This window comes from Coregonus clupeaformis, chromosome 16 (assembly GCF_020615455.1).
Source record: "Coregonus clupeaformis isolate EN_2021a chromosome 16, ASM2061545v1, whole genome shotgun sequence".
Classification (NCBI taxonomy): domain Eukaryota; kingdom Metazoa; phylum Chordata; class Actinopteri; order Salmoniformes; family Salmonidae; genus Coregonus; species Coregonus clupeaformis.
Window position 1 is genome coordinate 42,558,438 of NC_059207.1, and position 15,212 is coordinate 42,573,649.

General features: G+C 45.4%; 1 protein-coding gene across 2 annotated transcripts in view; it reads right to left on the reverse strand.

Moving 5' to 3' along the window:
* Positions 1–15,212, reverse strand: part of LOC121584691 (neurogenic locus notch homolog protein 1-like) — a 47,606-nt gene that overhangs the window by 15,266 nt on the left and 17,128 nt on the right. For both annotated transcript variants that reach the window (XM_045225729.1, XM_045225728.1), the window contains exons 3-19: positions 14,050–14,312; positions 13,029–13,367; positions 11,114–11,236; positions 10,586–10,819; positions 10,138–10,293; positions 9,161–9,346; positions 8,672–8,785; positions 6,538–6,651; positions 6,005–6,238; positions 5,672–5,782; positions 4,176–4,368; positions 3,826–3,971; positions 3,561–3,674; positions 2,581–2,700; positions 948–1,100; positions 541–769; positions 27–228 (exon numbers count right to left, since the gene is read on the reverse strand). In XM_045225729.1, the coding sequence (XP_045081664.1) occupies positions 27–228; positions 541–769; positions 948–1,100; positions 2,581–2,700; positions 3,561–3,674; positions 3,826–3,971; positions 4,176–4,368; positions 5,672–5,782; positions 6,005–6,238; positions 6,538–6,651; positions 8,672–8,785; positions 9,161–9,346; positions 10,138–10,293; positions 10,586–10,819; positions 11,114–11,236; positions 13,029–13,367; positions 14,050–14,312 (3,031 nt within the window). The remainder of the gene's footprint in view (positions 1–26; positions 229–540; positions 770–947; positions 1,101–2,580; positions 2,701–3,560; positions 3,675–3,825; positions 3,972–4,175; positions 4,369–5,671; positions 5,783–6,004; positions 6,239–6,537; positions 6,652–8,671; positions 8,786–9,160; positions 9,347–10,137; positions 10,294–10,585; positions 10,820–11,113; positions 11,237–13,028; positions 13,368–14,049; positions 14,313–15,212) is intronic.

Sequence of the window (15,212 nt, forward strand, 5' to 3'; positions counted from 1 at the left end):
TCAGTGTGACTGGGCCTGTACTGTACCTGGCAGTTGAGTCCAGTGTAGCCCTGGGGACAGTTGCACTTGTAGGTGCCATAGCTGTCCTGGCAGGTGCCTCCGTTCAGGCAGGGTCTGGAGTCACACTCGTTGATGTCGTGTTGGCAGTAGCTGCCAGTGAAGCCAGGTGGGCACAGGCAGGTGTAGGTGTTGATGCCGTCCAAACACGTCCCACCATTGAAACAGGAGCTGGGGAAAAATAACATAAATGTTAAACAAAACATCCACAAAGCAATACCATAAGTGTTATTCAAAAACCAAATTCAATTCACTTTAAAACAGGGTATTTTTAAGTCCAGTTAGTAAAGTGAATTGAGAGTGAACATCTTGGGCTATAATGGGATATTTGAGTCATTTTGTGTTATTAAACTTTCTGCCACAGGGGGCAGAAGTGGACAAGAGAAAGTAGTTAGGAGACGCATTCGCCGTTTGTGACAGAGACGCAACAGGCCATGTGAGGAAGAGAAATCCAAACTAAATAGGAATTCAAGTTCTCTTTACCTCTCAGTGCAGTCAGGTGTGTTGTTCTCACAGTGTATCCCACCGAAGCCAGGTGGACAGGTGCAGGTGTAGCTGTTGACACAGTCTGTACAGTTGGCTCCATTCTTACATGGGTTACTGTCACACTCGTTGATGTCCTCCTCACACTTAGTGCCACGGAAACCAGGCAGGCAGGTGCACACAAAGTTGTCCACCTCATCCCGACAGAAACCTCCATTGCTGCAGGGGTCTATGGGGGAAGAGAGGAGGGAGAGAGGTTAGCTAATAACTTAGCAGACTGGCAGCAACTCAGTCATAAAAAGAAAAGAGGAGAAGGGAGCCACTTTAGAGTATTGAGACACAGCCACTGTCTCATATTAACCTGTTTTTATGAGGAATTCATGAAGATGAGATGATAGGAGACTTACTGGGCTTGCAGTCATCAATGTTGGTCTCACAGTTGCGGCCAGTGTAGCCAGCCTTGCAGCCACAGCGGTAGTTGCCTTTGGTGTTCTCGCAGGTGGCCCCATTGAGACAGGGGTTCTTCACACACTCGTTAATGTCCACTTCACAGGTCTGGCCTATAGAGGGTAGTGGAAAGGAGGGAGGGGAGAGGCTTACTATACAACACTGAGATTATTTGCCCATTTTCATATGTTGATATAGACATATTTTGATATGATAACATACAGATAACATAATACAGATAACATACATTTCTGCCTTCAGAAAGTATTCATACCCCTTGACTTATTCCACATTTTGTTGTGTTACAGCCTAAATTCAAAATTGATGAAATATATATTTTTTCACCCATCTTCACACAATACCCCATAATGACAAAGTGAAAACATGTTTTTAGACATTTTAGCAACTACTTTGTAGAAGCACCTTTGGCGGCGATTACAGCTGTGCGACTTTTTGGGTAAGTCTCTAAGAGCTTTGCACACCTGGATTGTACAATATTTGCCAATTTTTCTTTTTAAAATTCTTCAAGCTCTGTCAAGTTGATTGTTGATCATTGCTAGACAGCCATTTTCAAGTCTTGCCATAGATTTTCAAGACGATTTAAGTCAAAACTGTAACTAAGCCACTCAGGAACACTCAACGTCATCTTGGTAAGCAACTCCAGTGTAGATTTGGCCATGTGTTTTAGGTTATTGTCCTGCTGAAAGGTGAATTCGTCTCCAAGTGTCTGTTGGAAAGAAGACTGAACCAGGTTTTCCTCTAGGATTTTGCCTGTGCTTATAGCTGTATTCTGTTTTTTTATCCTAAAGAACTCCCTAGTCCTTGCCGATGACAAGCATACCCATAACATGATGCAGCCACCACCATGTCTGAAAATATGAAGAATGTTACTCAGTGATGTGTTTTGTTGGATTTGCACCCAAACATAACGTTTTGTGTTCAGGACATAACGTTAATTTCTTTGCCACATGTTTTGGAATATTTTTATTCTGTACAGGCTTCCTTCTTTTTCTCTGTCATTTAGGTTAGTAATGTGGAGTAACTACAATGTTGTTGATCCATCCTCAGTTTTCTCTTATCACAGCCATTAAACTCTGTAAGTATTTTAAAGTCCCATTGGTGTTTGAAAGTCAACATCCCTGAGCAGTTTCCTTCTGAAAAACCTCTGGTGTTTGTGGTAGAATATGTGCTTTAAATTCACTACTCGATTGAAGGGCCTTACAGATAATTGTATGTGTGGGGTACAGAGATGGGGTAGTTATTCAAAAATCATGTTAACCACTATTATTGAACACGGAATTTGTCCATGCAACTTATTATGTGATTTGTTAAGCACATTTCTACTCCTGAACGTATTTAGGTTTGCCATAACAAAGGGGTTGAACACTTATTGACTCAAGACAGAATTCCACTTTGACATTATGGGGTATTGTGTGTAGATTAGCAACACAAAATCTCAATTTAATCAAATGTTTTATTCAGGCTGTAACACAACAAAATGTGGAAAAGGTATAGGGCTGTGAATACTTTCTGAAGGCACTGTACATGCATAGGAATTACATATAATCTACTGTAAATATATTGCTCGCTCACCTTGCCAGCCTTCTGGACACACACAGGAGAACCTCTCGTAGTCTTCAGACTCCTGACACACACCTCCGTTCTTACAGGGCTTGGGGCTGCAGGGTGCCAGCAGGGTCTCACAGTTCTCACCTATCACATACACACACACACCACACACACTTTTAGATATTGGACATGAAGAGTGTTCAATACTATTGTTCTCATATTATTATTGCGTCTAACATTATTGTTTTCGGAACTAGAGTATCATAACTGGAAGTAGTGGGTGTCTGGATAGACCGCCCTACATAAATAATGTTTTTATTGGACATTTAAACACACACTTCATTCAGGAGGCTATCAGGAGGCTTCTTGCCCACAGTGAAAAAGTATGTGAGTGTTAGAGAGCAGAGCTGGTTGGGCCTACGGAGACATTTCCCTATCTGTTTCCACGACACCCAGCACGGACAGGAAGCAGGCTGGAGTTTCCTGCTATTGTCAAGGCATTTGCTGTTCTGTGAGACAGGAAGTCTGCAAACAGGAAATGTGTCAAGCAGCTGGGCCGTTCAGTTCCCACCCCTCCATCACACAACCAGAGCCACTATTATTCCAGCTCTCAACGCCGGGTGGAATTTTCCAAAAAGAATAATAAATAAAAAAGGTTGCCCAAAGGCAGTCAGTCCATCATTATCTGTTTTATCAAATAATACGAGGGAGGAATGGATGTGAGGACTTCTGAAAAATATTTCCCTGTACTGTTATCAGGGACACTTGTCAAGTTGTCATGGAGGGCCAACGTCAACACAACAATCGCTGGAGTTTTAGCCAAGAGGAAATCTTGCTGCTGAAATTTCATTGACAGCTTGGTCTTCCAGAGCATGTTTTTCCCGTATGTCCAATGCCTTAGAGAAGCTAGAACTTTGAGCCCCACAGCAAGGAAATACCAAAACATTACGCTTAGACAGACAATCAGACAAATATTTCACAATAGCCAAATATTATGTTCATACCAGTATATGGCAGTAGGCAGTTGCACTTGTAGGCAGAGACATCATCGATGCAGGTCCCTTGGTTCAGGCAGGGGTTGGAGGCACATTCGTTGATGTTGGTCTGACAGCTTGGACCTAGAATCAAAAGGTCAAGAAGATATCAAGCACATGAGTTTGAGTTAGAGTCAGGGTCAAATAGACCAAACAGATCAAAACAGTATACAATGTATTGATGGTGGGAGTGTGATCTCGAGGACCATACACACGTACACACACATTTACTCACCAGTGAAGCCGATTCTGCAGGAGCAGACATATCCGCTGGTCATATCCTTGCAGGTGCCTCCGTTCATGCAGGGGTTGGACTCACACTCGTTGTTGTTGATGTCACAGTTCTTGCCACTCCAGCCATTGTCACACAGACAGTGGTAACTAAGGAAAAAATGGGAAAGCTCAATATCAGAGTAACAGACACTAACTTCCACTTTGAGTCCTCAAATCCACACTTTTTATCAATGCTTAGGGATTTACTGTAGATATATTCATACCATACACGTAAGGAAGATTTCTAGCTGTAAATGAAACACAACTTAGTGATTTCCTTGGCATTGAAACAGATGAGAAAGACAGACTCACCCATTGACTTTGTCCTGACAGTGGCCATGGATACATGGGTTGCTAAGGCACTCGTTGACCTGGGCGAAGCAGGTGGCGTCATGGTAACCCTCTGGACACAGACAGGTGAAGCTGTTGATGCCATCGATGCAGGTGCCACCGTTGTGACACGGGTTGAGGGCACATTCGTCAACGTTGATGTTGCACATGGTCCCTGTGAACCAGAACCCAGGAAGATGTTTACTTCTCTGACCTCTCGTACAGTAGTGTCTCAACTTTATAGCACTAGGAACATTTAGAGTTTACAAACTGATTCAATTGGTGTTAGAAAATGTTACAGGTAACTGCCAACGTAAAGGAAACTCCAACATAAAGTGTTGTAATGGGGCATTGGGCCACCACGAGCCAGAACAGCTTCAATGCACCTTGGCATAGATTCTACAAGTGTCTGGAACTCTATCGGAGGGATTCGACGCCATTCTTCCACCAGAAATTCCATAAGTCTGTGTTTTGTTGACGATGGTTGGAAGACACCGTCTCAGGCACTGCTCCAGAATATCCCATAAGTGTTCAATTGGGTTAAGATCTGGTGACTGAGACAGCCATGGCATATGGCTTACATAGTTTTCATGCTCATGAAACCATTCAGTGACCACTCGTGCCCTGTGGATGGGGGCATTGTCATCCTATGGGGTAATAGCCATGGTAGCCAAAATAATGGCCTGCCCAGGATTTTAATACATGACCCTAAGCATGATGGGATGTTAATTGCTTAATTAACTCAGGAACCACACCTGTGTGGAAGCACCTACTTTCAATACACTTTGTATCCCTCATTTACTCAAGTGTTTCCCTTATTTTGGCAGTTACCTGTACAAATTAATAACACCTTATAATTAGAACTTATGAAACTTCTAACATAATATCATGTCGTAATCTTTGGAGTTTGGACTTGGTCAGAATCCATGAAGATATCATTTTGAAGTAAAACACAAAGCCCAACCCGTGCTACACCAGACAATGGACCACACAATGGGCACTATATCCCCACAGTAAATGTATCCACCTCGAGAAACATGGGATTTTTAAGTCCGGTTTTGTTGGCCACTTGAAATGCCGCCGCCATTCAGCGGGTGCCACGCATAACATAAAGAGAGGCCATTTAGCCCTAAAGCACGGACCAACTTCCCCCCCTTTTAAAATATCAACTTTCAGGAATCTTTCAGGGGATCTTTCCTCCTGTGAAATCCCCGGTGAGTGTTGGTCCTTTCAGAGCCTGGTGAGAGAGGCCAGCTTGTGTGTCTAGGCAACAGGTTGGGGGGGGTCTGGAAAGTGACACCGCCACAGAAGGCCTCAAAAGGAGTGCATTCACTTACCATCTGTCACCTCTCCCCCTCTTCCATCCCTCCACCCTACCCTCTATGCTCTTGTTTGTCCTGCCCTCACCTGAGAGGTCTGAATAGGAGAGGTTGGAGTACCACAAACAGACAAACTGGTCCCCTACTGTAGCTACTTACCGCTATAGCCGGGCTCGCAGGCACACTCGTAGCCGTTGATCTTGTCGAGGCATGTCCCGTAGTCACATGGCTTGCTCTTGCAGTCGTCCAGGTTGACTTCACAGTTTATACCTAGAAGCAAAGAAATTAGCGTCAAAGTTTCTATAGTAACATTTTCACAGATTAAAGTAAATCTGGGTGATTTTATTTATTGTCGAGGACAGTTTCGAGCTGAGAGGAGAAGTCTTTTAGTGTGTGTGTGTGTGTGTGTGTGTGTGTGTGTGTGTGTGTGTGTGTGTGTGTGTGTGTGTGTGTGTGTGTGTGCGCGTGTGTGCGTGCGTGCGTGCGTCTGACCTGCAGTGCCCTTGGGGCAGGTGCAGATGTAGGAGTTCTCGCGGTCCTGGCAGATGCCTCCGTTCCGACAGGGCTGACTCAGACACTCGTTAATGTTGGTCTCGCACAGCCGGCCCGTGTAACCAGGGCGACAGTAGCAGGTGAAGGAGGCCAGGCCATCCTTACAGGTACCATAGTGACAGGGGTCCGAGAAACACTCATTGATGTCAGTCTCACAGTGTTGCCCCGTGTAACCTGGTAGAAAGACATGTTGGTCACTTCAGTCTCATTTCTCTCCATTCTATTCAGGAGCCAGAAAACATTCAATCAGTTTTTGTTTCTTTTGAAATCATTGATTGTTGTTTTGTTGTTGTTTTTATGAGTAAAAAGAAGAAACCCGCACACTGCTCCTGCTAATATCACTGCTCTTTATTAAGCTTACGTATTAAGCTTTTAATTTGCACCATTGCTCCACCCACATCTGTTCAATGCATCGAATGGGGTTGGAGTCGAGGGAATGTGTTACTAAATATAACAATGTGCTGTTTTTATACCTTCAGTGCATTCACAGGTGTACTTGTTAGGGCCGTCCGTGCACTTGGCGCCATTCTTGCAAGGCGTGCTGGCACACTCATCAATATCTATCTGGCAAAGGTACCCAGCAAAGCCTGGAAAAACAAGAAGAGGTAGGGAGTGAGTGAGTGTGTATCACTAGAGTGATCTTAACAAGCCCAAACTATTCCCACTCTATCCCTGGAAGTTTACATACATTATGATGAGAGCCCTCCATGACAGAGATGGCTGCATATTCATCAAAAAGCCTGCCGTACTACAAGCTTACTGTTTTTCTTTGTCCTCCTTTTCACCACTGCTCCCCAAAAGAGGGGGGGAGAAGGGGAGAAAACCTTCCAAGGCCTCATGACCAGGGGTGAGAGACAAAGGGGGGACTGTCTGCACAATGTAATGCAAAGCCGAGCCAGTTGCCTCTTTTGTCCCCCAAAACTTTTCCATCACAATGTGCATTCTCCCGTCCTGCTCTCACCCCTTTCCCCGCCCGCTTCTCCCAAAAGGGCCAGCTTGACCTCTGAACTCAGCTATTCAAATCCCTCTTCATTCAAAATCAACCAGCAGGCTCCCTTTTTTTCTCGAGTTATTCTAATCTCTGTTTTTATTTATTCTTTAAATCAAATCAAATTTAATTTGCCACATGCGCCGAATACAACAGGTGTAGACATTACAGTGAAATGCTTACTTACAAGCCCTTAACCAACAATGCAGTTTTTAAATAAAATAAAAAAAAGTAAGTTAAGTAAAAAATAGATAAGTAAAAAATTTAATAACAGTAGGGAGTCAATATACATGGGGTACCGGTACAACTTCTGTCGCAGGAACTTACAGTGTTCAGTAGGAGCACATTTGAATTCTAAGTGGTAAAAAGAAGGATTCTGTTTGATAAAGAGATGAAGCTTTTGGAACACACAGGTGGTCTAAGCCAAGCAGCCAGCCAGACATCCCAGTTGTCACTAATCCAAATAGGAAGTAGCTTCATGGCTATCTGTTAGCTCTGCTCCATTCACAACAGAGGGCCCTTTCAATTTTCAGTGTCCATCCATGCTAACGCTAATGTTGCCTCACACACACCTCCCAGAGCCAAAGACGGGATTTAGCCCAGGCTTCTGGATTCACACATTTCAAAAGGGACGAGTGGGGTTTCCATCGAGATGGTGTGTACATAAATTAAAGGAGAGAGGACCATACCCTACCCCGGCCTGGGCTTACACAGGAACAAATTTACATCTCAAGCAGGCAATGGGGTCCCCAAATTCCCCTCTCAGCCCCCGCCCCTACCCCATAACCCCTTCTAGAGCATAACCGTCTGTGCGTCTCAGTCCCCTCCAGTACCCCAACACCTCCCACCCCTTCCACTTTCACGACTGTCTCATTCAGGCCTCTCTCCTGCCCCCCTTACCCTATCCTATAGATATGGGTGGCTTTTCATCAGCTAAGCTCTTGTGTTCTTTGCTGTACCGCTCTACTATTAATTCATCAGCTTCCTAACTGCACTTTCTCAACACAAGGAGCTTCCTGCCTTTCTCTATGAGCTGTCTTTGATCAGAACCGACTGAGAACTGCACTATTTTCCTTCAGAATTACTTCCACCTCAATAGCCCTGCTGAAAGAATGAAAACAAAAAGCCTCACGTTCTTCTATCAGAGCATTCCTCTGCTAACAAACCCTCAATGCCTCTTGTCACATACTGTAGTCCAACCTCAATGAAATCCCTGTAGAAATACCTCATGAAATCATCTAGATTCTACATGCAACAAATCACTACACACAAAACTCAAACCTCACCACAACAGCTTCTACAACTACACAGAAATGTAATACATGAAAACACAACACTATTTCAGCTGCTATTCTTAGTCTTTCTTTCCTTAATTCTCTCTCAATTAACGTTATTGTGGTTAGCTACATCCAAACCAAGTTTAAGTGCACACTCATCAGAGTAAAAACTTGTTCTAAGTGAAAACTTCCTCAAGCCCTTCCTTATGGATTTTCCTCCTCGTGGGGCGCTGGCCTGCTAAAGCCTGCCTGAGGGCAGGGATTAGAGCCTGCCTCCCGCGCCCGTCCCGTCCAGGGGGTTGATCGACCCCCCTCAGCCCGCCGCGGCGCGCTGGGGCTCACCTGTGGGGCACTGGCAATGGAAGGTGTTGATCTTGTCGATACATTTCCCATTGTTCAGGCAGGGGTTGTTGGCGCACTCATCCGTATTGATCTGGCAGAACAGTCCCTCGTAGCCTGTAGCCAATTAGCAAGGGAAACAAGACACAGGGCCGGTTAGTCAACTAGTCAGTTAGTCAGTTAGTTAGTTAGTCAGTTAGTCAACTAGTTAGTTAGTTAGTTAGTTAGTTAGATAGATAACCATGAGATTTGTACAGTAACATTGCCAAAGTGCATGACTTCAAAAATATAGGTTTAGATTGTTGTCATCCTTTGATTGAAATGGTATCTTTGAACTTGCTAACAAGAAGAAATTATACTGATGTAGGTAACTAACCATGTGTGTGAGTGTGTGTGTGTTTGCGTGTGTGTGCATGCATGAGAGTGTGCTTTCATGATCGTGTGTGTACATGAGTTGGGGCCTGTGTGTGTGTGTTTGTGTGTGTCAGTTACCTGGCATACAGATGCAGTGGAAACCTCCTATCTGGTCAAGGCAGGTGGCTTCGTTCTGGCAGGGGTTGGAGAGGCACTCGTTGACATCGTGTTCACAGCGAGCCCCAGAGAAGCCGGGCTGACACTTACACTGGAACGAACCCTTGGTGTTCAGGCACTTCCCTCCATGCTCACAGGGGTTGCCACCTAGACACACAGAGAGATGGAGTGTATCTTAACAAACATGTTGCAGTGCGTACTCCTTCACAATGCTGTGTAGTGGTTGCTGTCTGTCTGCATCTCTGCTGTGTAGTGGTTGCTGTCTGTCTGCCTCTCTGCTGTGTAGTGGTTGCTGTCTGTCTGCCTCTCTGCTGTGTAGTGGTTGCTGTCTGTCTGCCTCTCTGCTGTGTAGTGGTTGCTGTCTGTCTGCCTCTCTGCTGTGTAGTGGTTGCTGTCTGTCTGCCTCTCTGCTGTGTAGTGGTTGCTGTCTGTCTGCCTCTCTGCTGTGTAGTGGTTGCTGTCTGTCTGCCTCTCTGCTGTGTAGTGGTTGCTGTCTGTCTGCCTCTCTGCTGTGTAGTGGTTGCTGTCTGTCTGCCTCTCTGCTGTGTAGTGGTTGCTGTCTGTCTGCATCTCTGCTGTGTAGTGGTTGCTGTCTGTCTGCCTCTCTGCTGTGTAGTGGTTGCTGTCTGTCTGCCTCTCTGCTGTGTAGTGGTTGCTGTCTGTCTGCCTCTCTGCTGTGTAGTGGTTGCTGTCTGTCTGCCTCTCTACTCACGGCCCTCCTGCTACTCGGACGCTCTCTGGCTGATTTCTACCGGCCTCCCCTCCAGCCCTGTCAGCCCTGGCCCATTAGTGGGTTTCTGCTCTCTGAGGTCGAGGAAATCCCATTTCTAGTTCTTGACTAACCAAGCATAATAAAGCCCATGAAGAATAAAGCCTATTCCTGTATTGATCTAATGTGTGTTTATGAAAGCATCCCTCAGTGGTCTGAGTCTACTTACCCAGTGAGCACTCGTCAACATCCTGGTCACAGGCGGCGCCAAAGTAGCCAAGGGGACAGGTGCAGATGGCCTTGCCGTTGACGGGGTTGGTGTCACAGTTGGAGCCTTTCTGACAGGGGTTACTGATACAGGCGTCATCCAGGTGACACAGCAGACCTGGCACAGCACAAGAACAACAGGAGACGTTGATAGGCGTTACAGTTATTTGCTTCGTTAAAGTTATTTATTTAGTTATTCCTTTTCAACCTTGTAATAACTAGCTACAGTAAATACAGTGAAAGTATATGTGCTGCTGGCACTGTAAAAGGAAAGGCTACCAATTTAGTATCACTGTAGTAAACACACGAGTTTCAGCATAAAATGGTGGTAGATATACAAGTGAAAAGCTCAGGGTCAGAACAATTAAAAAACAAGGAGAAATGAAGAAGACCAAAGTCTATTGGCTGACCTGTGCGACCATGGGGACACTCGCAAAAAAAGGACGCCACACGGTCGTGGCAGATGGCACGCTGATCGCAGGCAGCATTGGCGCAATCGTCAATATTCTCTCCACAGTCATCACCCGTCCACCCATTGACACAGACACACTGGTAGGCACTGTAGATGTTATGGCACGTTCCACCGTTCTGGCACGCGTTGGGCATCAGTTGGCACTCATCAACGTCCTCTGTACAGAACTGGCCTATAGGGGAGAACATGGGGGAAATGCACTTGTAAACAGGTTACAGTGCACCCAAACGGGTCAAAAGAGAGTCAAAGATGAATAAGAATGAAAAGAAAGGGGGTTTCCATTGTAGAGTAGGGTCAAAGTTATCCCATAAAGACTGATGCAGGGTCATACAGTATATGTTTGTATTCACCTCATGATCTAGGTTAGGATTGGGGGTTAGTAATCTGATCCTAGATCTGTATTTATGAGCAACTTCTACCTGGAGCGTCGAGATGAGTGGGTGGGTGGGGGGTACTGTATGGTTACCTGTGAATTCTGGTTTGCATTGGCAGTTATAGGTGTTAACCCCGTCCACACAGGTTCCTCCATTGTGACACTCGTGTCCTGGACAGTCGTCAATGTTAGTGTCACAGTTCTGACCCGAGAAACCTGGAGAGGACAGGACATAATGTTAAATACACACATATTACACACTGTTGTTTTTAATATCAGTCCCATCTCAACAGAAGATATCATGTTAGATTTTCATGAATAAAAAGGGAATATCAAGGAAGATTGGATATCTGAATATTTCTGTCTCCTTGGATCACTCTCTTTGTTTTTCCTTGTTAAAAAAATGCGTAGTTGGTTTCTTTCAAAACAAGAGAAGTGAAACTCTTTTACAGTTAATGCGGTCAACGTTCTCCTTCTTCAGAGGATAATGAATGGCAGCGGTGGCAACCCTCCTTGAGTCTGTGGCAGTCAGAAAAACAGCCAGCCAGACCACAGCTACCCTTCCTGCCCTGGCATTACACAACACACCAGCACACTATTGTTTGGCACCCTGACTGCAGAAGAAAAAGACAGGGACATTTAATAGGCAATACTGCCAATTTTGTGGAAGTAGAATCTGAGCTTCATTGGAATATTGATGATGGGAGTACTTGTCTTGATTCATAATATAAATGATTTCTCTTTCGTACTGGAGTTACTGTGAGAGCCGTCCAAAATAGTGTGTAAGGCACAAAGAGAGTGGTGTGGCGCTTGCTAGGAGCTCAGTGGAGGTCTGTCTATCCCAGCCTGGCTTTGGAGCAGGGTGGAAGTGGTGACGTGATGGGTGGGGAGCAGAGAGAGGGGAGAGAGGATGACTAGTCCTGGTAACCCTGTCTACAGGACTAGCAGGCTCTGCTCTGCTGTGAGAATGTTGTCCCTCAGCCATTTCCTCACAATGAGGCCCAATGCTTTCCTGCTCCCCTCTGTTCACACACAGCTCACACACACGCATACACACACACACACGCATACACACACACACACACACACACACACACACACACACCACTGTGGAGCCACTGCACACACACACAGTTTCCTCCTCCTGTACTCACATCATGACATCCTGACCAGCCACTACACAACAGAGGACAGTACACCTAGTTTATTTCACAGTGGTTTTGGATGTTTAATTGAGACAAGATGGCTTGAAGTGGATAGACTGGCGGGGAAAACACTTAAGTTGAAAGTTAGTACAGGGTCAAATCCTAACTTAATATAATCTCACATAACTCAACTTTTTCGTAGTTGAATGGACTGATTGTAAATCGTTCGGGATACAAGCGCCTGCTAAATGACTTAAATGTAATGTAAATGTAGGCTTCTGCCCATAGTGGATCAGACAGGACCACATTAAACAGAACAGTACCTGGCACACAGGCTTCTGCCCATAGTGGATCAGACAGGACCACATTAAACAGAACAGTACCTGGCACACAGGCTTCTGCCCATAGTGGATCAGACAGGACCATATTAAACAGAACAGTACCTGGCACACAGGCTTCTGCCCATAGTGGATCAGACAGGACCACATTAAACAGAACAGTACCTGGCACACAGGCTTCTGCCCATAGTGGATCAGACAGGACCACATTAAACAGAAGAGTACCTGGCACACAGGCTTCTGCCCATAGTGGATCAGACAGGACCACATTAAACAGAACAGTACCTGGCACACAGGCTTCTGCCCATAGTGGATCAGACAGGACCACATTAAACAGAACAGTACCTGGCACACAGGCTTCTGCCCATAGTGGATCAGACAGGACCACATTAAACAGAACAGTACCTGGCACACAGGCTTCTGCCCATAGTGGATCAGACAGGACCACATTAAACAGAACAGTACCTGGCACACAGGCTTCTGCCCATAGTGGATCAGACAGGACCACATTAAACAGAACAGTACCTGGCACACAGGAGCATTCGTAGGTGGTGTCTCCCTTCTGGACGCAGGTGCCGCCGTTGTGGCAGGGGGAGGGGTTGCAGGGTAGGTAGCGGGTATCACAGTGCTTGCCTGTGTACTCCTGGGGACACTGGCAGCGGTAGGTGCCCACTTCGTTCACACACACCCCTCCGTTCTTGCATGGCGAGGGGCTCTGGGCACACTCATTGACGTCCTGCTTGCAGGTCTGTCCGTAGAAGAAGGGGGTGCAGGAACAGATGTAGTGGGACTCGAAGGGGGTGCACTGTCCGCCGTTGGCACAGGGGTTAGAGGCACAGGGGTCTGCCTGCTGGCACTGCTTGCCTGGAGGAGACACACTCATCTTGTAAATAAAGGATGAAACATTTAATAAATCCCCCAAAACATTCACAGTTTTAACTTTATTTACATTAGGGCTGGGAATTGCCAGGGACCTCACGATACGATATTATCACGATAATTAGGTGCCGATACAATATGTATTGAAATTCTCACAATTCTATATGTATTGCGATTTGATACTGTGATTTTATTGCGATTCAATGTTTCGATAATGCTCACCATATGTCTGCTGCAGAGAGACAAGAGAGAGCCATGAGAAAACAAGTTTTGATCAGTCATTGGAAATAAAAGTGCTGAAAACAAATAGGCTCCCTATTTAAAAAGATGGAGAACAAGCTATGAAGGAAAAATACTGGAGTTTTGGTGCAGGTACAGCCAACTAGCACAAAAATTATATTGCGATATTGTCAAAACAATGCAATATATCGTCAAAAATAATATCCCGACATGTAACTGTATCGATTTTTCTGTCCCCCATCACTACTTTACATACATAGCTGCTTGTATTTTAAGGAAAATAATGCACTACAGTAAGTTGTAACCATGGTCAGTTTACATTTTTCAATGAACAGAAGGCCAGTTAGTAATGCTATTTGTTACTACTAGAGTATGCAGCTTTTCCCTCCAGTATTCTGACTACAGTGTGAGTATTAAATATGTTTACCTGACCAGCCAGGGGGACATCTACACTTGTACTCTCGGAGGTTGACCAGATCGCAGGTGCCACCGTTCCGGCAGGGAGAGCTGAGACAGGCGTTGTCGATTGGCGTCAGACACAGGCGGTCCGTGAAGCCCGGTCGGCAGAAACACGTGGATTCCACTGAGCTCCCATTGGGCACCACGTGACACGAGCCGCCATTTTTACACGGAGAGTAGGTGCAGGGGTCCCGGTGCTGACACCTGTTTCCTACGAATCCATCCCGACACCTGGAGAGAGAGAGAAATAGAGAGAGAGAGAGAGAGAGAGAGAGAGAGGCAGGATGTGTCAGCATTAAGGGTTTAGGGGAAGTTGTATTCAACAGGTGAGGACCGACAACAACAAAACACATAGTGAAATGTCTTTTTTTTTGTTAACACGAGTCAAGCATGTGTGGGCATTGCAATGCCACCTGTCTTCGTCTGTTTTAGTAGATATAAGATGTGGGAAAGCAGGAAGGGTGAAAGCAAATACCTAGTTGGCATCCACTTTATTGCTTTCACCTGTTTTCAGAGGTCAGCGCAAACAAGGACAGAAAGCCACTTTAGGCAATTGAGATTTCCCTACTGTGTGCTCATCAATATAAATCTCCAGCAGCCTGCGAAACAGCCTCAGCCTGATACTAACTAACTAACTAACTAACGAACTAACTAACTAACTAACTAACTAACTAGTCCCTGCTCACTGTGAAAGATACCCAGATGGCTCAGTCAGGATGCTGTCTCTCTCTCTGTCCTGCCTACTATTCTTACAACACGGCAACATAGCCATGAGAAACTATGCAGCAAAACCACACATTTGCCTTTTCACTGTTGTCCTCTCAGACAATGTGTTAGGCCATAAACCACAGCGACTCCAGGACAATAATGGTAATCCAGTCTCATTTTTGACATAAAAAGTAGCCACCATGGTGCCTATCAACAGCTCTTAGCGAGAAATATGCTCCACTCCACTCCTTTTTTTCAGTGCTCATTCATTCAAAGGACAAGGCAGTGTCTATACCAGTCTTTAAACTCAGCGTTAACATCATGGATACTCTCTCTCTCTCTCTCTCTCTCTCTCTCTCTCTCTGAGACAAGGGATATAGAGAGAGCACTGTAAACTTTTTTATCAAGAGCCACACAGACACT